This window comes from Paramormyrops kingsleyae, chromosome 8 (assembly GCF_048594095.1).
Source record: "Paramormyrops kingsleyae isolate MSU_618 chromosome 8, PKINGS_0.4, whole genome shotgun sequence".
NCBI classification, from domain to species: domain Eukaryota; kingdom Metazoa; phylum Chordata; class Actinopteri; order Osteoglossiformes; family Mormyridae; genus Paramormyrops; species Paramormyrops kingsleyae.
The window spans coordinates 20,512,641-20,537,156 of record NC_132804.1 but is presented as its reverse complement, the minus strand read 5'-3'; the positions used below and the strand labels follow the sequence as shown (position 1 = coordinate 20,537,156).

At 41.1% G+C, this 24,516-nt stretch overlaps 1 protein-coding gene across 1 annotated transcript; it reads left to right on the top strand.

Annotated features, from left to right (window-relative positions):
• The first annotated feature begins 7,781 nt into the window (after window positions 1–7,781).
• LOC111835226 (P2Y purinoceptor 1-like) lies at window positions 7,782–9,564 on the top strand. Its single transcript, XM_023795287.2, has one exon. The coding sequence runs from the start codon at window positions 7,959–7,961 to the stop codon at window positions 8,991–8,993; it is 1,035 nt and encodes a 344-aa protein (XP_023651055.1). The 5' UTR covers window positions 7,782–7,958; the 3' UTR covers window positions 8,994–9,564.
• Window positions 9,565–24,516: the final 14,952 nt, after the last annotated feature.

Below are 24,516 nucleotides of genomic sequence, written 5' to 3'. Positions count from 1 at the left end.
TTAAAATTTCCTTTTTTGTCCCAACAACACGCAAAAGCTTTAGACAATAAAGTGGAGAATATAATTTATTCGCAATATAAACATTAACACTGATTTCATAATATCTTAATGTAGTATTTAACATGCATATTTTAATTCTTTTGCTTCCAGACCAAATCTAAGGCATCGGTTTTCCACTAGTAAACCCATTTGCATTTTCTGTCATTATTTCATTTGTCAGGGTGGGTAACAGCTCGCTGTGATGATTCAGGTTCAGTACCTTTCTCAAGGGTAAAAGGCAAGGAACCACTCAGGCCTTTGGGATCCACAACCAGCATGTAACCTGCTAACTTGACTGAACCTTCATCTACACTTTGATGACACATTGGTCAAATGAGGCTGCAACCCCAGCATCCCTTTGACTGTGGTGTCCTCATGCTATGCTGTTTTGGTGTGGTTTTGATTGGCTCACAGGTCTGTGCCTTTGCTCACAGAGATAATGCAGCATCGTGGTGTTGAGTGATCAATGTTATTGTGAAGTTGTATTTCGCAAGCAATTCATTGAACTGAATCCTATTTTTCAGATGCAGTAAGTTTAGAATGATCCATGACAGAACCTCAGCTGGTCTGCATCTAATTTCATAAGCAGCTCTTACTTGTTCAGCTCACTTATCATGAGCAAGTTACAGCAACATACCAGACCATCTCAAAGACAGTATGACAGGGTCACATGGCTTGTATTCCGATCCTTTTCAGAAATTTATATTTAATTTGGCAAACACTTTTGTCTGATTTTTAGCAACATTGAACATTTTTCTTTGTTTTTAGATGTTGGCAACTATCTAAGATTGAGTGAAGCTTTAAAATTAATACTTGCACAAGTTGCTGACTATTTGTAGAACCTTCTGGAATTATTATGATGCTACCATATATAAACAACATGGGTGGCATGTAAAATTGTTGGAAGCATTTGATGTTACATTGCTGCTTATAGTCACTGTTATTTTGTTTGATGAAATGACATGCATTTAATTTGCTTTAGACTGTTTTTAATTTGTCCTGTTATAACCGTTTTCCAGTGGATTCATCTGTAAGTCAGGCTGCAAACGTATCTTCTGAGTTAAGTTATGACGCATAAATGCCTAAATTTATATTGTAAACAGCTCACTGCATATAATACATGTATAGATACAGACTTGAAGCCTTCATTTAAAGTCCACTATGAGTAAGGTATTACACGTCCTTCTTCTGTCAGGAGATGTTTGATAAATTTGATTTGAGTGACACCCCGTGGTCACAAAGTGCAATAATTAATCTTTTAACATTCTAATGCAAGCTTATCGTCCAGCGGTTTTACGGTGACCGGTTGTTCCCTTCTGCTTTAAAAGCTTACGTGGTTAAAAAAAAAAATCACTGCAATATTTAAATGAGTAACATTTATGAAAAAAGGTGAAGACACCAAAAGGAATCAGTTGACTTAAAATAACGTGATTTTACCTTCGTGTGTGAATGAAACTAATGCTGTCTCAGGAAATTTAAGTTCCTCATCCACAATATGAACTATTCTGAGCTGAGCAATGTTGTCGTTTTCAGTCCTTTGTGCTCAGAGGCATTGGAGGGTCATGGACACCCTGGCAGATTCAGGGGGACCCAGCGCTTATCAGAAGCCTGAGATGGCCCAGAGTTTCTAGCTACGCTCCTGTTTGTCATTCGTCATCAATGTTGCGTTTAGGTTTGCCCTGCCTGCACTTCCTAATTTCACCAGCAGGTGTCCTGCATTAGCTTCACAAGGCTGCTTGTTCAAACGACGCTTACCATTCCTACATGTGTTCCCTGATCCGGTCAGGAGCCAGCATAACTCCCGTTACTTTGTTCCTACTGTCCAGGGATGGAAACTTTTCAGCTGCATGTCTGTCTCGATCCTGCTTGAATCAAAGTTTAAAATATCCAAACTGACATGAGAATGGAAAATGAGTCACTGTAAGCCATCAGCACGGTGCTGTTCACATTCCTGAAGTCAAGCCACGACAGGCTCCCTCTTGTACACATGCAAAGGCCAGTTTAAAATAAAGAGAGATAAAGAAGATGACTATAAATAAAGAAGATAACCATAGGTGCTGTACAGTACATGTGGTGACAGCAAATACTTGATCTAATGCCCATAACAAGGCATTGATTTTCACAGTAAATTATCCAGCTTTTTGAGCGGCTAACGTGGTATCCTGACCTGCCCATCCAGCTTCCTCCTGTGTTTCACTTATCAAGCCTCTTGAGGGCAGGTATAATCATCACTGTCAAAGGGCTGAACTGCTGATACAAAGCCTTTGACTTTGTGAGAATCATTATATTGCCACCCAGGCTGTGATTAATTATTTACTCAAATGCATTTTCCACTCACAGTTTAAACTGCTCACATAACCAATTCTAATTTCCCAACTTTAATGTTTTTCAAGTGTTTACCCATTATGAAGCACCAAATATTCATAGAAAAACACAACATATGTACAAAATTGTTTTGCGATGGTGGCTAATGGAAAATACAAACTATGACCAGATTTTACAATATAGTGTATATTTACCCAACATACTGAGGTACGGGAAAATATACCAGGTATATACTCCTTTGTGCAACTATGCACAAAGGGGTAACTATAGCAGTGCAACCCCCTGCGATCGCCTATGATCCCCTGCAATGGCCTATGATCCCCTGCGATCGCCTATGATCCCCTGCGATCGCCTATGATCCCCTGCGATCGCCTATGATCCCCTGCGATCGCCTATGATCCCCTGCGATCGCGTATGATCCCCTGCGATCGCCTATGATCCCCTGCAATGGCCTATGATCCCCTGCGATCGCCTATGATCCCCTGCGATCGCCTATGATCCCCTGCGATCGCCTATGATCCCCTGCGATCGCCTATGATCCCCTGCAATGGCCTATGATCCCCTGCGATCGCCTATGATCCCCTGCGATCGCCTATGATCCCCTGCGATCGCCTATGATCCCCTGCAATGGCCTATGATCCCCTGCGATCGCCTATGATCCCCTGCGATCGCCTATGATCCCCTGCGATCGCCTATGATCCCCTGCGATCGCCTATGATCCCCTGCGATCGCCTATGATCCCCTGCAATGGCCTATGATCCCCTGCGATGGCCTATGATCCCCTGCGATCGCCTATGATCCCCTGCGATCGCCTATGATCCCCTGCGATCGCCTATGATCCCCTGCAATGGCCTATGATCCCCTGCGATGGCCTATGATCCCCTGCGATCGCCTATGATCCCCTGCGATCGCCTATGATCCCCTGCGATCGCCTATGATCCCCTGCGATCGCCTATGATCCCCTGCAATGGCCTATGATCCCCTGCGATCGCCTATGATCCCCTGCGATCGCCTATGATCCCCTGCAATGGCCTATGATCCCCTGCGATCGCCTATGATCCCCTGCGATCGCCTATGATCCCCTGCAATGGCCTATGATCCCCTGCGATCGCCTATGATCTCCTGCGATCGCCTATGATCCCCTGCAATGGCCTATGATCCCCTGTGATCGCCTATGATCCCCTGCGATGGCCTATGATCCCCTGCGATGGCCTATGATCTCCTGCGATGGCCTATGATCCCCTGCGATCGCCTATGATCTCCTGCGATCGCCTATGATCCCCTGCAATGGCCTATGATCCCCTGCGATCGCCTATGATCCCCTGCGATGGCCTATGATCCCCTGCGATGGCCTATGATCCCCTGCGATCGCCTATGATCTCCTGCGATCGCCTATGATCCCCTGCGAACGCCTATGATCTCCTGCGATCGCCTATGATCCCCTGCGAACGCCTATGATCCCCTGCGATGGCCTATGATCCCCTGCGATGGCCTATGATCCCCTGCGATGGCCTATGATCCCCTGCGATGGCCTATGATCCCCTGCGATCGCCTATGATCCCCTGCGATGGCCTATGATCCCCTGCGATGGCCTATGATCCCCTGCGAACGCCTATGATCTCCTGCGATCGCCTATGATCCCCTGCGATCGCCTATGATTCCCTGCAATGGCCTATGATCTCCTGCGATCGCCTATGATCCCCTGCAATGGCCTATGATCCCCTACGATCGCCTATGATCCCCTGCGATCCCCTGCTCACTGCATCTTCCTTTTTCCCTCTACTTCTTTTTTTTCTATGAGGTAGATATTTTAGTACATAATTACTGATACCAGAAAACGAGCAATATTTTTTTTTTTTGCTGTATCTGATAACTCCAGTTTCCTCCCACAGTCCAAGCGTGTACAGGATAAGCTGATTGGTGAGTCTAAATTGGCCCTGTAGTTGTGTGAGTGTGTGTGGCTGTGTGAGTGCGTGCGCCCTGTGGCGTGTTGGCGCCCTGCGGCGTGTTGGTGCCCGCCCAGGGTTGGTTCCCGCCTGCGCCTGTTGTTCCTGGTATAGGCTCCAGGCCCCCCGCAACCCCAGTTGGGACTCAGTGGTTACGATAATGGGTAGGGGTGGGTGGGGTGTATCTGATAACAATAACTAATAAAATCAATAGCCAAAAAAGTTCCATCCATCTTCATGCTCAAATCCATTACACGGTCACAGGTCCACAGGGAAAACAGAATATAATGAATGGATTAGTGATTGTTTTTTTTTCTAGGGTCAATACAGAAAATCATGGTAGGGATTTTCTTTACATTTTCCTTTTATGTTCCCTAACCTATTGGAAAAAGTGCCTATATTAACAGGAATGGCGCAACACCCACGTAACTGTTTAGGAAACAAACAAGTGGTTTTGTAATGATGTTATGTCATGACTTATTTTTATTAATGCATTAACTCAGTTGCTAGTTTATTAGGTACACCTGCTGGTTAATGCAAACAGCCCACTCCTCCAAACAGTGAACCATATGACTGCAAGTGAATGAAAACAGCATACAGACAGGGTCAAGAGGTTCACTTCCTGTTCAGCTGAAGCATTACAATTGCTAAGATCCATGATATAAGTGATTTTGAATGCAGTGTGATTGTTGGCACCAGATGTATTTGTTCCAATATCTTAGAAACAGGCACCTTTTTGGGATTTGAACACATTATGTATAGTGTCAGAGTTCATGAAGAATGGTGTGACCAACAAACACCATCCAGACAATGGAATTTCTGTGGCAAGAAACACATGGTCAGTGAGAGAAGGGAGAGTTAAACGGCCAGACTCATTCAAGCTAACAGGAAGGCCATAAGTTCAAAAATAACAGCTCAGTACAGTAGTGTACAGAATGGCTTCTCTGAACACACAACTCATCTACTGTTTAAACAGTTCTGAAGGCAAAAGAGGGCGCTGCCCAAAGCTACATAGGTGTAACTAACTTTAATGGCCAACGAGTGCATATAACCATTTAGCTAACTATTAGCTGATGAGTGCTTTGTGATGTTATTAATGTTAGCGGTGAAGGCAGTACATTAATGACATGAACAGAGAAACAGATCACAGGTGCTTCTTGTTAGATAATTTACTTCCTTTTTTAAAAACTTAGCAGTTACCTAAATGTTTCAGTTTTAATATTTAATAATAAATCCATATATATTCCCTATGCTGCTGCACACCATTGGTCCATGTCCTCATGGTAGAGAAGAAGCAGAGGAACACAGCAACATGCAAAACAGTAACAAAACATAAATGCTGCGAGAGTCATGAAATATTGAGCAAACTATTATTCATATATTTTATAGTTAATGTTTGCACAGTTGAATTGAATAACAGCAGGGGGGGAATGGTGGTGGAACATACTATAACTCAGGTCACACACACAGTCACACACTATTGGCAACTTGAACCACGAGCTCTCTGAACGACATACTTTTGGACGAAAACAGTAGTATCTTCAGCAAATATAATGCATGTTTGGAATTTAACATTAATAAAAACGTTTGACTTTTTTTTTTTTATAAAATCGCAGATCTTGAAATGCACAACTGCCATGCGTTTTCTGATGTATTGATATATTTAATAGAAAAGTAGCTTTAAAATAAATAATGCATGTTTGAAAATAACTGAGTCACAAGTTTGCCAAGTTGACTAAGCTGCCATGGTGTCTTGGTGGATCTCTTATTCACATTATTTTCATCAGTTAATAGTATTTCAGCCATGGGCGTCCTTAGGTCCGAACACTCGGGGCTATTGTCACACCCCGCTCGTGCCGATACTCCTGTGCCACGCCCCCCTCGTTAACCTCGTGTGGATTCCCAGTGTTAATCAGCTGTTTCGAGTTGTCTTCGTTAGTTTGGTGTATTTAAGTCCACGTCAGAGTTTGTTTCCCTAGTTCTGTCATTGTAGTGTTATGTGCTGTTATGGTGATTCTGTCTCGTCCGCCCTCCGTGTTTCCATATTAAATCCCTTTTACCTCAGTTCGTTTTTCCTTCGCCCATGGGCGTCGTTAGGCCTATTTAGGGTGGGCTTCAGCCCCCCCAAAATGATCCCAAGCCCCCCCCCCCCTAAAAATATAGTAATTATCATACTATTTAAAAATTATATATCCATACATTTCATACAAGATATCACTGAGCGCAGGTAGAAACTTAACAAATAGAAGCAAGACTATTATTAAAAACAATACTGTAAGTCTAGCTATCATTCTTTAATTAAAATTATGTACTGGCTGTTTAAGCTGCTATAGGTAGATGCGGGCATTAGGAACCAGGCGGATGCTACATGTCGCTGATTGTAAGCGAGTAGCAACGTTCAACAGAAAAAAGCGGCCAGATAATTTCATTGTCAGAGATTGTGAGTAGGTGTCAATAACTGTTAATTGTTTAACTTTACTTAAGTTTCCGTCAGTGAAAGGAAAGTGACGTTGTTGGCTATTTTAAAACTAATTTAGACTAACATAATGGTGCTGTCATAGTTAGTTATTGTGATCAAAAACTTAATGATAAGGTTCCCTGTTTTTGCTCTTGTACAACAGCAAAAACAGGGGCACTTACCATTAAGTGGATATATGTTTTACAACAGCAAAAACAGGGACACTGAAGTTCAGTTTATATACCAGATGGATATACGAAAGTATTTTGAAAGATTGAGGGAGAAGCAGGAGAGCGGCAGGGGAGCTGATGCTGAGGGAGCGTGATTAAGACTGGTGGAGCTTTACAGGTAAAGAGATTATTTGTTTTGTTGTTGTCGTTTTCTTCAGGGTGGAGCCTTTTAGATTAATGAGATAATAAAATTAAAGAAGCCTGTTTAGGTTTGTTGAAAAATTCAGCCCTCCATACGCGCTAATTGCTTCCTACAACCCTGGGGGCTATAAACCCCCCTTGTCTTTCAATCCTAGTGACGTCCCTGCCTTCGTCTGCTTTCCCGGTCTGCGCCTTACCTCTCATGACAGCTATGGCCCCAAGCATTTTGAGCCTAGCCCAGAGAATTTTAGCCCCGATGCCAGTCTTCCTTCAACAAAAAAAGTCAAGCCCTAAGTAAACTTGACTTAGTCCCTGATCTTTTCAATACCTAGAAACTCCCCTGTTCCTGATCATTGCTCAATAACCTATATACATTTAGAGACTCAAACATTTGTGTAGGCAAGGTGAGTTGCATACACAGATTGACTGGCCCGAAGCCAAAACTAGTTATGCCAGATCTTTGTCACTAACCCCAGGGCCAGCAAACTCAGGGGATCTCGAATATGACTGCTTACATGACGTTTGCATATCCAGTCTTATGTGACCGTCACTATCAAACTATTGCATTCTTTGACCTCATCATAGATTCTGCAGCCTCCCGCGAAGCCAAGGTCAGACATGCAGCAAACTTGTGCGAGCAAATACCTCGCGGCGGCGACGTGGGCGTGTCGTCTCAGGCTCGTTTTTACGCAGCCAGAGAGCAGTCTCGTCTTTAAAAGGCACAACCTGCTTTCAGTTACGAACTCATGTATTTATCAAATAGACGCACGATGACTAAAAGAAATTATATATAAACCAAACTAAAACAAGCTTCTTACCATGACGCATGATTTCTTAGAAGAACACTCTTTGGATGACACAATGAAGAACGTCAACTGCACAGAAATAAACTTGGATTTTACGCACACATTTTTGCCCATCGTTTATATTCTGGTGTTTATTATCGGGATCATCGGTAATTGCTGGGGTTTGTATTCAGTGAAGAAGAACTGGAAGAAACTTGGTAATATCAACATCTTTGTGCTAAACCTTGGAGTTGCCGATCTGCTCTACGTGTTTTGTTTGCCTTTCCTGGTGGTTTATTACTTCAATAAAAGCAAATGGATCTTCGGATACACATTCTGCATGGTGACCAGGTTCTGCTTCAATCTGAACTTGTACGGCAGCATCGGCTTCCTTACATGCATCTGCGTTTACCGGTACCTCGGTATCGTCCACACCATGGAGGTGATGGGTAGGATCAAAACCCGACATTCAGTGTGGATAAGTGTGTTGGTATGGTGTTCCGTCTTGATTCAGATAATTCCCGACATGTGCTTTGACAAGGCGCCGGAAAACTCCTCCGACGCATGCTATGACACTACAGCCGACAACCGGATCGGGGATTATCTTCCATACAGCATCGGGTGGTCCATTACTGGATTCGGCATCCCACTGCTCGTCATCCTTTGGTGCTACGGCCACGTCGCGGTGGTCCTCGCAACCCGAGCCAACGTCGATGCCCTGCTGAAGCAGCGATGCCTGAAACTGGTCATCATCTTGATCATCCTGTTCTCCGTCTGCTTCATCCCCTACCACGTGCTGAGGAACCTTAACTTGGTGACGAGGATACTTAAGAACAAAGGCACGTGCCACGAAATGTACAAGGACATTTACGTCGCCCACCAGGTGAGTCGCGGACTGGCGAGCATGAACAGTGCCATCAATTCCTTGATTTATCTTCTGGGGAACGACGATTTCCTCCTGCGCTTCCACGGGTACAGCATGAGGGCCAGGATGTCCCTGTCCCGAATAGCGGGGGTCGTTATCTACAAAAAGCCTCAGGAGTCGGACTCTATGGACGGAGCTGCATGAGAGCTTGGCATCGCGCACAGATACCTCCATAACAGTTCTTATCAAGGACTTAACGCCCCGTCATGTACAGTAACATCACACCGTGAGCACTTTTGCAAAGTTACCCTTGACCTTCGTAGTTAACGCATTGTGAATTACGCGATGTACTTTTCTTACGATTCTTATGTTGTTAGAAGTTTTAAATATTTTAAGTATCGTCGTAAAATTTTTATCTACTATAGACAAATTCGTAATGGAATAACGTGAACGTTTGAAATGTATTTATACTTGTAACATATTGTTTATTTTCCTCTCTTTCAACTTCGGTCTATTTAATCAAGAAAATCTTAGTTTTGTATTATATTTTTCATTGCTCGTACTATATTTTGTGTGTCAGTCTGTATAAAAATAAGAAAGAACAAGAAAAACAGGCTATGTTATGCTGCTGAGTGGGCATACGGAGTTGCCTAATTAACTATAGGCCTATTGGGAAATTGTTATATGCTAGGCCTATAGATATTAGTCATGTATTTGTGAGCCTTGTTAAATGCATAGTGGTGCAATAATGATTAAATATAAAATAATGGTTGAATCGCTTCATTCTAATTTGTGTCGTTTCTAGCTGGTGGCACATTTCGTTTTAGTTCTTAGGCATGGAGAACTGCATTTTATTGCGCACTTAGTCCAGTTTTAGTTATTTACGGGAAGGATTGCTTTAGAAAAAGATCATTTTCTAGGACTTGCACGCTGGAGAGGAATTAAAGAAAATGTCACTGAGTTCTTGGTGTCATTCAAGCTAATTTAATTTAAATCCTACATTTTGCCCAGTATGGTTTTTTATAAGCATAAACAAAACAAAACTGCAACCACTAGCAGTAATCAGCCAACCGGCCAACCAATCCTGGTCAATGTGGTGCGGGGGGCCTGGAGCCTATCCCAGGTAGCACAAGGTATGGGGGGGTGCAGGGGGCTGGGGGGGGCCTGGAGCCTATCCCAGGCAGCACAGGGTGAAGTAACAGGAGCAAGGTACCGCCCCCAAGCACTGCTCCCCAGGTGCTGAATTAGCTGCCCCCTGCTATGTCACGATGTCAGATAAAGGGATGAATGCAGAGGACACATTTGGTTGTCCAGCACTGTATGCTGTGATGTGTCAACAATGACAATTAATCACCTTCACTTCACTAAAGAGAGGGTAGATTGTAATCATATAGGCATCAAAGGCTTTGAGCACCTAGAAGTGAGCACTCAAGAAGTTTCCGCACAGCCCTTGGCAGGAGTACACTGTGGATAGGATACCAGTCCATCACAGGGCAGACATAAACATGTGCTCACACATTATTGATAGTTTAGAGGTGCCCAGAAGCCTAACTGAATGTGGATATTGTGGATGGAAACTGACACGGCACAAGAGCAACATACAGACCAAAAAACAAGAGAAGATTTAAGGGATCTGAACCCCCAACCTTGGAGATGTGAGATTACAGTGCTGGCCAATGAGCCATGAAAGAAACATGCAGCTGTGAGTGCTGTCATAAGTCAAGGAGCAAAACAGCAGTGTGATATTCAAGCCCCCCGTTAGGACTGCAGGAGACTGTCAGAAGGTTAGCCTGAGGTGTTGCTGCGTCCATGGAGCCATCAGAGGTGACCTTGTAGCTCAACACAGTATAGACACATCCAGCCATAGGGAGGAAGGCCTCAGTAACAACAATGAGCATAATTACTGTAAACTACTGTACAAGCTGGCGAGTCATGAACAAGTGCACCGTGTCATTCTCCTGGGTGCCCTTATCGCTCTCTCTCTCTCGCTCTCTCTCTCTCTCTATTTCCCTCATTCAGGGTAATTGGAGTGAAGACAGAGTCCAGTTATCAGAGTCGCCCACATCTATTTCCAAGGGTGTAAGAACCAGGGGGGGGGATTCACTTCATTCCCACCCCATATCAAACTCTTTTCTACACCGTTTCTTGTTGCAAGTCCCCATTTTCCTGAAAAGGCTGGTCATATGGGTTTTATGGATGTGTTCTTACTTTTATTTATGGTTCTGTTGCAACTTTATTTCCTCACCATACAACGTTTTTACACATTACTAAGTTTATATATGTAGTTTCTGGCATCACTTCTGCAGGCTCGAACATTCAGTCATAAGTCGAAGTCATTCTTTCTAAAGCTTTATTTAATGTTTTCCCTTATGCAATAAATATACAGCCATTTTCTACATAAGACGTGTGTTCGTCTTCTGTTGCTTCCTGTGAGACGGGGTTTTCTTTGATTTATTTATTTGAAGAATATTGGGATCCTTACATTCTACTGAGTTTGGGTTTCAGACAGTAATTCGCTCAGATATATAAAGAAAAAGAGAACTTTCAAGGGGCGAAATTTTCAGTTCTTCCCAAATTACATGGTAAATCAGTAAACAGATAACCAGTGCAATGTAACCATACATTCATCACATTTTGGTGCCAATGTTTCGGGGGGGTGGGGGGCACGAGAGAATGTATTAGGGGGTTGGGGGGATGATTGTTTCTGTCCAGAATCTGCCAGTTGAGTACCCCTAATATAGTTGGAACATTTCTCTTGATGTGAGTGACAATTACACAGAACAATTTACGAGCATGGTGGGGTTTGTGTTATTTCCTAAGTAGATAGTTATTGTATTTTTTTCCATTGGGGGTTGGTATCCTGAAGAAATACAAGACGTCATACCCCCATGATTAAATTTGCCTAGAGGAGGGGGGGTCGCCACAACAAGGTTTGCCAAGCTGGGGGTATGAAATGTGTAAGAAAATCTGGGACAAATTGCTAAATGGCTTTAGAAAGACTATTCTGTGTCAGCCCTACTAAATAGGGTTTAGAACTGCCTATGATGGCATCCATGTGCATCCTATGAAAAGTCCAGCCCTGGGTACAGGAGAAAGTGAAATTAGCTGCCAGCGCCATACATTATGGGTATTACGTCACAATTTGTGCATAGCAGGCATTTTACCAGGGAATGTCACAGATGTCTTGTGTTGCTCAGATGCAGAAAGTTTGATGTTTCTTTTCAGTACAGAAGAAAGTTTCATATAAACAATTTATAGTGTGTGTTCAGGACCATAAAAGGCCGTATTTTGTTCAGGCAAATGGGACTGAGCTATTTATTCATAACATTTGAAGCCAGCCTGATTTACAGCGCCTTCCACAATTATTGACACCCCTTGTAAAGATTTGTTATAAGGGTAAGAAAAAAATCCACCTTTTGGTGAAGCAGCTTTTTTTTTGAGAAAAATCCAACCTTTAATTAACATAAATTTATTCCAAGAAAAAAAAATCCTTCATCAAGAAATAATTATCTTTAATAAAAACACATGTGCCACGATGATTGGCACCCCAGAAAATTATAGTGAACACAATGTAACTGAAGCATGTTTCCCCTGTAAATTGTACATCTTAGAGTTGAGTGGAGTGAATAGGAACCTTCAAGCTGTAATCCATGACTTCCTTGTTAACAGGGATACGAACATGAGGAGACACAGAGCCCAAATTTCCTTAGTCATCCGTCAACATGGGAAAGATAAGAGAACATACAAACCAAATGAGGGAGAAGTGTGTTGACCTTCATAAGTCAGGGAATGGGTATTAAAAAATAGCTACTCGCCTTAAAATGCCCATTTTTACTGTTAGGGCAATAATAGAAAAGTGGACAACAACTGGAACTGTTACAAACCTGCCTGGAAGAGGACCCAAGTTTATTTTTCCCCCACGTACAGTGAGGAGGAAATCATAAGAGAGGCAAAAAATCCCCAAGGATCACTGTTGGTGAATTACAAATCTTGGAGTAATCAGACGCCCCCTTCCGGCTAACAGATTATTTGGAAGGTATGCCAGAAAAAGCTTTTTTTTGTCAGTTAACCACAAATGTAAGCACCTGGAGTTTGCAAAACACTACTACAACTTTGACTGGAACCAATTCAATGACACAAAAATGGGGCTTTTTGGCAATAAATATAAAGTGGGTTTGGACTAAAAAGAAGGATGGCTATAATGAACCTTATCCCAAATGCAAAATATGATGTAGGTTCTGTGATGTTGTGGGGCTGTTTTTCCTCCAAAGGCCCTGGAAACCTTGTCAGGGTAAATGGCACTATGGACATTTTATATCAAAATTTGGCTGCTTCTGCCAGGAAACAAAAACTGGGCTGTCATTAGATCTTCCAGCAGGACAGTGATCCTAAGCACATGTCCAAATTAAAACAAAAATGTTTAGCTGACCGTAGAATCAAGCTTCTGCCATGGCCATCTCAGTCCCATGACCTGAACCCCACTGAAAACCAGTGGGCTGAGCTGAAGAGGAGAGTGCAGAAGAGAGGGCCTAGGACCCTGGGTGATCTGGAGAGATTCTGTACAGAGGAATGGTCTCAGATGCCCTTCTCTGTAATCTCCAACCTTATAAAATGTTATAGGAGAAGACTGAGTGCTGTTATACTGGCAAAGGGAGGTTGTACAAAGTATTAAAAGCAGGGGTGCCAATAATCGTGGCACATGTGTTTTTATTAAAGATGCTGTAATTATTTCTCGATGAAGGATTTATTTTTCTTTGAATAAATTTATGTTGATGAAAGGCTGGATTTTTCTCAGATTTTCAGTGTGACATTGAAGCTGCTTCACCAAAAGGTGGATTTTTTTTCTAACTCTTTACAAATCTTCACAAGGGGTGCCAATAATTGTGGAGGGCGCTGTATCACTAATGAAGGCTTCCATATACAAGTATGACAAACCACAAGATTCCACTGCCTGAGCCTGCCTGTTGAAATTTACTAGAATGCCACAAGCTATAGCAGGCTAGCAAGTTCATTCACAAGTTATAGAGCACATCACTGATGTTTTTACTACATACTTTTCCTTAAGGCAATTTGCACCAAGAACCAAAGCAGCTTCTTTCCTTGGATTACTGCCAAAGACGGTGATAGTCTATTTTTAAAAGTCTGTAAGCTTGGTGATGAAGGTTCTTAAAATTACATTTTATTAAGTATTTTAAATTTTTAAATACATAAAAGTATTTTGTTACAAATTACATGTTTTTTACGTCCAGCAAAATACAAATTACATAGGCTAATACTCAAAAATAAATAAATACGCATTTTAAATACATTTAATTTCAATACTGTCAATCGCATCAGAAATGCTCAGGAAACACAACGTGCCACTTCTTGACAATACCATTGTTCTTTCGATTGATGGCTTTTAGCCAAGCTTACGGAGCATTTCTGGTAATTCTTCACATTTATCTTCTTTCTTTGTCTTGTTTTTTATGAACCGAAAGTAAACAAACGAAACTTACTGGGTTTTTCTTGCTGCCGTTACTACCAGGTAAAAGAGCCGCCGCCTCCTTATCATTCACGCGTACTTTGGACAATGACATCAGCTTAATACAACCCGTTTGTGTAGCTGTTCTGCGTCGGCAGCTCGGAGGGTGTGAGTAGGAGTACCTCGTGCGGTGCACGCAAGCTAATTTCAGTAGCAATATCGACTGATACCGGTATGTTAAGTGATATATCGCACATTCCTAGTACTGCTGTGTAGAAACTTCTCGAGGGGCAGGGACTGAAATGAGGCGGGGGATTTCCCATTTTGCATGTTCGTTGGTGATGAAGGGGCACTTTCAATCATGTGAGCTGGGCCAGGTACTTACCCCCACCCCCGACCATGCCTGATCTCTAGCAGTAAATAAAACAAACAATCAAACAAATAAAGGCGAAAACCTAAAACAATCCCTTAAACTATTTTGTGTTAACTCATTTCAATTGATCTTTTAATTTGATCAAATAATATATGAAAATTCGCAGTGAGACGTTTATTATTCAGGGACTAACAAAAAGTTAATCTTTCACTGGTGAAAAGGCTGGAACAGCAACCCTTAGCGTCTGGTGCTGTAACCACCTTCTTACTCGGATCATGAAGAAACGATCGTTCCAAACGTTAACATGAAGATTCTTCATTTGTTACATCACTGTAACTAGACAAGAATTGGAATGTCCCACTATTTGGTGAGGGGGGTGGGGGCTGATGCGGGTCATTAGGGTGGGGTTTGGGTTTCTGTGAGGTTTTACTTTTGCGAGGGCGGGATACACAGAGAAATGTTAACGTGTATACACTGCACAGACTGAGACATTTAGCAGCTGTCAGAAGTTCCTGCTGTGGGAGCCAAAAATGAACAAAGCAAACACTGGTGCCCCTGGGGAAAAATGTTAGTGGGCAAAGCCTCTCGCCATTTTAGTTCATTAAATGAAATATTGAATACATCACACAAATAAAAACTACTGGTATTTCCAAAGAACACTGTTGCTAAATCGGTTGTAATTTTTTTGCCCATTGCCCAAACATGTACCAATTTATGGGTCAATATCATGCAGCCTGGTGTAGGTATAGATAAATACATTACTCTACCGCGTTAGCCACGATCTAGTTTTTAATCATCATTAAATCTGGGCCACTGATTGCCGACTCCAGCTTAAATGAAAGACAATGTGCAATATTTTGAAAAACTCCAAAAAAAAAAATCATAGATATAATTCAGACTGGTATTAATAACGCTTTGCATTAAAACATTTGTTGGCATTTGTTCATCACTGCATTGTAATGATGCTCTTAGGTGCTCCCACTTCCATGGTCCACGGCTTACGGAATACAAGCTAAGTAAAAATTCCTGGGATTTAAAACCTGCCCTGGTCCCCCAGCCCACAAAGCCCATGTGGTGTCCTAGGCTAATATCAACATTGGTGTTAAATATTAAATAATAAAAATAATTACTACAACTACTACTCCTACTAACAAACAACAACAATAATAATAATAACAATAGGTTTAACGCCACTACACATAAGTTGGGAATGAGGCCTGATAGTTTGCCCTGTGTGTTTTATTTCAAGTGAATATAAAAAGTGTACACAGCTCTGTTGAAATCTCAAACGTGACTTCATTGAGTAAATGTCAGGAAAATCCCACTAGGGCAGGTGAACTTTATTTGGGGTTAATCAGAGTCACTTTAACTGATGGCAGGTGTGTACCCAAAAAGATCGAAGGCTGTAATTAAATCAAAAGGTGCTTTTGATTTAATTAAATCAAAAGCTGGATGCATACTTATGCAACCAGCTTATTGTATATTTTTCCCACTAACAGATTTTTTTGTTTTTCAGCTAAATTGTACAGGTCACATTGAAGGTGGGAAATGTTTTGAAAGGATTTATTGTGGTCTCATTTTTAACAGGGATTTGTACACTTTTTATATCCCCTGCAGCTGTACTCGTGCACTATATTCATCTATGCTTCTCTCTTCTGGTTTGTGTCTTGATTTGGATAATGCATTGTTTTCCATTTCATGGTCCAGGGACAATTCAGAAATATACAATCTGTGATTCATGATTAGTGGAAAATAAAGTCATAGGGGGGGTAAAATAAGTTTAGCAGTGAGACCATAGTGTGACCTTCAGCATGAACTATAAGCGATGGAGCTTAAACCAGCCTATGCATCTATCGTTAATAATTAATAATGTATTTAAAGTAGCCATTCACCCACTGTGTCTGGATTACTTTAGGAAGCATTGTCCTGGCCAGCTTCCAAGAGTAAATATTATTGTTATATTGAAACAGCTTCAGGACTGTTGCCCTTGTTAGGAACTGTTTCAGCTTTATAACATGCATTTTCACAGTCACATTTATAAATGTAGTCACATTTCAGATTTACATTTCACAGTGTTATGTACTCGGTGCTGACAGTGTGGTCTGAAGCCAGTTGCAATCTTTGCCCAGTTAGACAGTTTGGCATTTGTTCTGGGGTGATTCTGGTTAAGTACCATATTCAAGGTTACGGCAGTATAACCTGACACAAATTGAAGCCCTTTACTTACTGCATTTGAAGTTGTGAGTGATGACATCATAAGACGAATGATGACATCATGATGAAGATGAATGCTCTTGCAAACCACATTAAAGGATTCCCACTAACTGGTGACAATGTGGCAAGGAGGGGAGACAACAAATGTGTCTCACGTGCCTCACCTGTGGCAGGAGCCTGGCGCTGCCAATTTGCTATGTACTGTGAACACACATCACTTTTGGTTTCCAAAGAATGGCTGACTGAACTACTGACATCACACAGGAAACACATTAGCAACCATTGTTCCTTTTACAAGAACAGATGCAGCCTTCATGAGCTCATGAAATGTCCATCTGCCAGGACCCATTTCCTGAGTTTGCAGGCTAGAATGGATTAACCTCGTTACTGTTTCTCTACAGTTTCTTCTCTCAGTCCAGGGCAGGAACACAAGCACCTGGCTTTTGTGAAATTTCAGAGCTGGTTAACTCTAATCTAACTTTGAATCTGTTTATTTTTTCCCATCTTCCCTAAGGTTGTATTATTCAACATTTATATTTATTATCAATAATTTATATGTGTGCTGTCTGGTCTACTTATCTGACAGCTGGGGATAGAGTTCCAAGGAACTGGAAAGCAACTGAGAATACCTATTAAAAATAAATAATTTTGTACTTGTGAATCTTGTACTGTTTCTTTAGTATGTGCACCAAAACCGTTTGATGCTTTTGCTGAAACATCTTTAGCTCAAGGCAGTAGAAGCAATTATGTGTTAAGAGTAACAATAATAGTAATAAGAGTAACAGTAAGAAAGCAGCACTCCTACTTGATATGTAACTGGGTGGAAAAATAGTCAGTGTTCTGGAATTGATGTTATTTAGGGATGTCACTACCCGAGCTGTACAGCCTATCTGATCCATTTCTTCCATATCCGTATGTTCCATGTGTACACATGCATGTGTAGGTTCAAGATTTTGTTTCTTTAGAACATATCTTTTAACAGCTGTTTTAAAAGGTTTTGGGACATATCCAAGCCTAAGAGACCAGTTTACTAGGGTAGTGCTACTCGGTGATGCATTTTCCTTGAGGAGTTACAAAGGAATTGAGTCTACAAGGGTAGCAGAAGATTTAGAGGAGGAAATTAAGCTCAAAAGGCCTGATTGTTTGGTAATGGTTATTGGTTATTAATGGTTATTAATGTATATTCAAGTTGTTAAGAGATGTTAGGATGTTATGGTGTATTTGCATGCTGCTTATGAATGTTCTTTGAATGCATTATGAAGGTGCACTGTTAAGGGATGTTAAGGTAAACATACATGATGTTTATGAATGTTTTATGAATACTTAATGAATACATTATGAAGGTGTACTGAATGTTTTATGAATGCCATATAAAAGCATTATGAAGGTGTCATTATCAGTACATATACTGTAGGACTAGGAGAAGGCCTGTTTAAAGTCTGTCTAATCTTAGTTACTTTATCATTAAAAATGTAATAAATAATAAATCATCACTCCTAATTTTAACAAAGCTGTTAAAATTATATGTTGTACAAGTTTGTAGAGAATAATAGAGATCTTGCTTAGCTTCTACACGTTAGCAGTAAACATACTGCGTCAGGTTCACACTAGCGGAAGCGGAAGTCTTGTAAAGTTCCAAAGGATCTCTGCTTGTATTGAGCAGGTCACCATTGATACGCAAGTCTCTCAGCCATCTGATAAACAGTCAATTCTTAATGCAGTATGAGTTGGCGGCACAGAAGAACAGCAGGCCCAATTAGCTGTACTCCAGAAATACTCACATATTTTTGCCATGATGGATGAGGATTTGGGCTACACTGAGTCCTGCAGAAAATCCATCTTACGGATGACACCAATCACTCAGCCTTATAAGCATATACCCCCTACATAATACAAGAAAGGGAAGGGGCACATCTCCCAGTTGATGAGAAAGGGTCTTATTCAGAATTATTCTAGTGTTTATCCATCACCTGTTGTACTGTGTGTTGAGGGGTTCCACATCATTCTCAACTATCGATCTAGCCAGTGGCTACCACCAGGTTGGTATTCACCAAAAGGGCCGACCAGAAACTGCATTCGTTACTAGTTTTGGATTATTCGGATATGTATGGATGCCTTTTGGATTATGCGATGGGCCAGCAAACCTGCAGCGCCTCATGCAGGCTACCATGAGCCATCTCATTTTCTAAATTATGCTAGTCTGTCTTGAGGATATTTTATTTTATTCCCATAGAAGAGTGTGTGGTGCAGAAAAAAATGTTCAGAGGCCAGCTACTTGGGTCCAAATTTGTAGTTTTGACAGACAATAGTCCACTATGCTGTTTAAAGATGGTGAAGTTAGGTGCCGTGGAACAGGGATGGGTAACATAGTTTATTTCAAAATCAAAAACAGATAACTATCAGCCTGGATGCAGTACTGCTACAGCTGACACCCTCTCCAGGCAGGGGTTTGCAGTGGAGCCTCAATCAACTATGGACAAGGAATCTGATGACTGCATAGCCATCTGCAATCTAGGGGAATGGTTCTAGACCTAAACCAAATACAAAATCACCAGACACAAGAACTAGAAAAACTCATACAAATGAAACACTAGGGAGCAAAATACAAAAACATAGGAAGTGGGATTCAAACACACAACAGAGGGGTACAGATTTTTCCCAACTTGTTGAGCATGTGGCTGACAGGGAACAGAGGAAACACTACAGACTGACAACATGTGGGACGGGATGACCAGCGACACCTGCTGGCCAAACGGGGAAGGGACACAGAATGGGACAACAGGGGCTGACCCTGACAATGGCGTTCCTGAGAGGTTATAATCAGACCAGGGTCGCAATTTTGAGAGCAAGATCATTGCTGAACTTTGCAAACAATATGGGGTTAAAAAAACGCAAGCAACTCCATATAAGCCAGAGGGAAAAGCAGAGTGTGAGAGGTACAACCAAACTCTCCATTACTTACTATGCCTACTTCCCCCTGAAAAGAAAAGGCAGTGGTATGAGTTCCACCTCTGGGTACTCTCTGTATTATCTGCTTTTTGATGCAAATCCCATCTCCCTGTGGATGCTATACTCTAGGTTTGGGACAAGATCTGGACAAGAAACAAGACTGATTGTCTGTGCACCAGGAAAGGCTAAGGGAGGCATATGAGCGAGCTCAGAATCAGAATCAGCTTTATTGTCATTCAAACCCCTTGACATGATTAGAACGAAACACAGATTCTCAGGTCTCGGTGCGTGCAGTGTGCTACTACACAAAAATAGATTAAATAAATAGCAAAATGCTAGAGTAAAATATCTGAACTGGAAATGAAATGAGCTAAGTTAAAACCTCTGAAGTAAAAATTAAGTAATGTACTGTATGGCAGCAGCGACTTCAAGTGATCAGTGCAATTTTAAGGGTAAGTGACAGAGTGACAAGGCAAGTAATTATAGTGCAAAATGTACTTGGGTGGTGGAGCAGTTTAAAAGTCTGACTGCAGCTGGATAGAAGCTGTTTCTCAGTCTGGATTTTTTTTGTTCGGATGCAGCGCAGCCTCCTTCCCGATGGCGGGGGGGGGGGGGGTGCACAGTTCATGTGCAGGGTGGGTGGGGTCATGAAGGATGCATCTGGTGAGGTAAATGTCCCCGGTGGGTGGTAAGCTGCACCCGATGGTCCTCTGGGCAGATTTTACCACCCTCTGTAGCGCCTCCTTCTCTGCCACTAAGGAGTATTCTGAACACAAGGCAGCTGAGAGAATTTTCTTGCAAAATTAGAAGGTGTTCTGCACACCGGCAGATGTTGGACAGCATGTTTACTTACTTCATTGTTCTTTGGGCAGAAATAGAATTCAAGTTGCTACAGGCCTACTGTCCTTCAGGTAGTAGAAATCCAAGGGATAACTTATTCTATTGTGCTGCTGGAAGAAAGGCCAGTGAAAAGGGTTCATAGGTCAGAGCTGTGTCCATGCAAAACACCTGTCCTAAGGCCCGGAATTAAAGAGGGAAAATCGCCAGCCATACCACAAATCCATGATCCACAACTGTAGGGTCCGATGTTGATTTAATTATGATTTATCATAGAAGAGGAGTTTGAGAATGACCCTCTTCAGTCAGTAAGTGAGGATGTTGAAGCTGTAACCCATGACATAGAACAGTTACTGGATACGGGGAGAAATAATGTGCCTGAAGTACCACCTGACAGTGGTAATTCTCAATTGCAAACCTTAGGGCAAAGTTGTTCTATGTCTGCAATATGGAGGAGCAAGCGAGTTAATGCTGGGGTACATACAAATCCCTTCCACTTACCTAGGTCAATTTGCAAAGCAATTTCTGCCAGTATGGAGGTGGTTTCAGAAGTGTTGACACATAGGTACTGCTTTGTTTGAGAAAGCATTACAGGAAGCAATGTCTTCCCAGAATGATTAAGCAAGTCATCGAGGATGTTGACTGTTATCAGGGGAGAATGTAACCGGGTGGGAAAATTGTCATTGTTGTGGGAAATAGTCAGCATTCTGGCATTTATGTTATTCACGGAAAATTCAACTGGGCTATTTTCCATCAGAGTTAAGAATCGCTTTCAGAAAGGGGTTTTGGGAGTTTAATGGCCGCTTTCAGAGAACTGCTTGTTTTTCTTGTCTATGTGGTAATGCAGGAGGAGCGCATGTGAGGATACTCAAGAAGTGAATCATCTGTCCACATAGTTATTTTAACATAATATCGACTAATTGGGTTAAAATATTAAAGTATAGGACCTCTGTGGAGATTGATGATCTTCTGCTGTCGAATGTGGTTTAATTTTGGCTTGATGACGTGATTTCGGAAGGGAATGTGAATGTGTTTCTACATGCAAAGATATACTGTAATATGTGTGTATATAAAATATGTCCAATGTGAACAGGACATGCTTCATTTTAATTTCATTTCTAAAGTGTTTATTAATAGTCTTGTTTTCAATACTTGCCGTTAAGTCCATGCACGCTTCATTTTGTCTTAGCATCGCGGTGTGTACACGTGCCTCGCTGAAATGGAGCGGTGTCTCTAAAGGGACTCAGACATGGGTTTTCAGCTGTTTTACTGTTTTTTTTTGTTTGTTTGTTTTAAAGATGCAAAGTCTTGAAAGTGGGTGGAATTTCCGATACCGTTGCTCTGTAATTTCCTGTAATTTCTGTACTGTTGATGCCCACTGCCGTATTTTGGATAGCACAATTATCAGATATGAAAAGAAGTTTTTGTTTTCCTTGGGACATATGCTCTGAGACGGTTCTTCTCTGAGTGCTTCTGCTCTCTTTCTGTCTCTCTCAGTTTTTTTTTATTTAAATAAAACAGGAACAGGAAATAAAATCCTGCTGCCTGTATTTTATTATTCCGGGCAGATGGCAAATAAAGAACCCCAAATTATTTATGTGTCTGTGCTGTGGTGCTGCTTACCATGTATTGAACCATCACAGCCTTGTTCTGTTCTGTTATAGCAGAGAAATCATCTCAGTAATAGTACTATTGTGAAGTGATGATTTAATAAATAGGGGAAACATCTATTCATCTGTCATCTGGAACGTTATCCACACCCAATGTCGTGCAAAACCTTCCTCTGCACTTTTGGAGAAGTAAGGCCGGAATCCGTAGGACCATTTCCCGTAACTGCTCACCATTCCAAACATTTCCTCTCAGTTTCACATTTACATGACCATCATCTCTGTAAATAGGCATACGACATATCATGATTTAACATGCAGGCTGGCCAAGAAAAACAGCATTATTTCACGTAGGCTAAAGAGAGCACTTGAAACCATGCTTTGGGTATATCATTTACTAACGATGTAACGATATATAGACCAGAGATTTTAATGTTTTTCTCTCAGATTTTCCAAACTTTAACTTTTCACTCTCTGACCCTTATTTTTGCAAACATGTAATCACATACATTTTTTGATAGTCCTGGTATCAGTCTGTTTAATCAAATCCCAAACTAAGCACAGATACCAAATATTATATAACTCAGATGGTTAACGCCAAATAACAGCTGCATGTGGGTTGTCTAAACAAAAAAAAATCAGGAAAGGCTAGTACTGAAATACACTGCCTTTTGAAAATATTCAGAAAAGAAAATTTCTTCAAAACATTGCTCTATTGTAGAATATTTCAAAATAGATGGATCTGATTCTTTGTTTTTACACACACAATAGCCCATAATGATAAAGGGGTCTATTCTCTCATCAAGCACTTACCGGTAAGTATAAAAGCCACATAAAAAGTTTTGTTTCCTCATCAGCGTGGCCACCACACTTAACATGGAAAAAAAGGCACAGTCCTGCAAGAAGTACAATTAATTAATTAGACAACTAAAGCTGGTTATGCCCTTAATGATTCTGGCAACAATCAAAAACTTGGAAAATAGACTGTTTCATTTACATTGTGAACCCAATTAAAATCCACGGAAACCCTTTTATTTTGAAGATGAAAGCATGGTGTTACCCCTACTACACTTACATTTGGTCATTTCCATATGCATGGGAATCCTTCGACAATACATGGAATGGTATAGTGTTTGAATTTTGTGCAGAACAATAGACTTTACCTTACTAGGTATATTAAAATTATGTAATTTATAATGATTTAATGATCCCATAACAATTTTCCCCAAATAGGTACTACTGTAGAAGTTTTAAAATCAAACGGAACAAAGCTAGATAAAATGTTTTTTAAGTCTTTCAACTTCATTGCAAGTAACCCACAACAGACAATCAATTAGTATAATGAGATGTACGGTGATTTCTTCAACTGTTTCATGTTGTCAATTGTTTTACTCCGCAACTGAATAACAATCCCAGAGGCAAACTCCATATTTTAGACAATAATATAATGTGAGTATGTTGTCAAACTAATTAAAAAAATTAGAGAAATTTTATGTTAATGAGTTCATGAGAATGACCCATATTGTGTTTAAGAATGAATTCATATACTTGACTTTTCCCTTTTCATTCAGAACAATTCTGTATACAAGGAAATATTCCTAACCAATAGATAGGCCTAGGGTGTAATGCTAGTATTATTAGTATTGTGGACTGAAAGGTTACAATCCATTGCTGATGTCATGAATATGCAATTAACTGCATAGTCCAAACATGCTCATATGCTGTACTCTGCAGCATAGGCTGTAAACTACAGTATTATACCAAACCTTTTGCTAGTCACTGCCATTAAAAACCCACACATCTTCCCCATTAAGAGTAGAATGGTTGCCAATTAGATGAGTGTCCTGGTCAGGTTGTTCCAGTGCGGACCCCTGACATAGTTCATGTAGTGTATGTAAGAAGTGTATGTATGCATGTGAAAATATGGGGGAAAAGCGGTTCAAATATGGGAAACTGGGTTCAAAACAAAGCATTTCACAGTCCACCCAGAAACATGCAGTGCATTCAGTGTTGGTCAGTCGAAGTACATAAAGACGTGGGCATCTCACACACTCACACAGGAGTGCAAGTACATATATTGCGGTTTAGGCTTACGAGGACACACTATTTCCTTTGAAGCAATTTTTTACTCATTTTAATTGAATAAATTATTTTTCAACTGACCAGTCATTTAGCCTAATTGATTCACCAACTACACTGAAAAAAATTATAAGTAAAATTTACTACATTTTTCTTTTGCAAGATTTTGCACTCAGGTTTTTCAAGTAAATTTTACACTTGTGA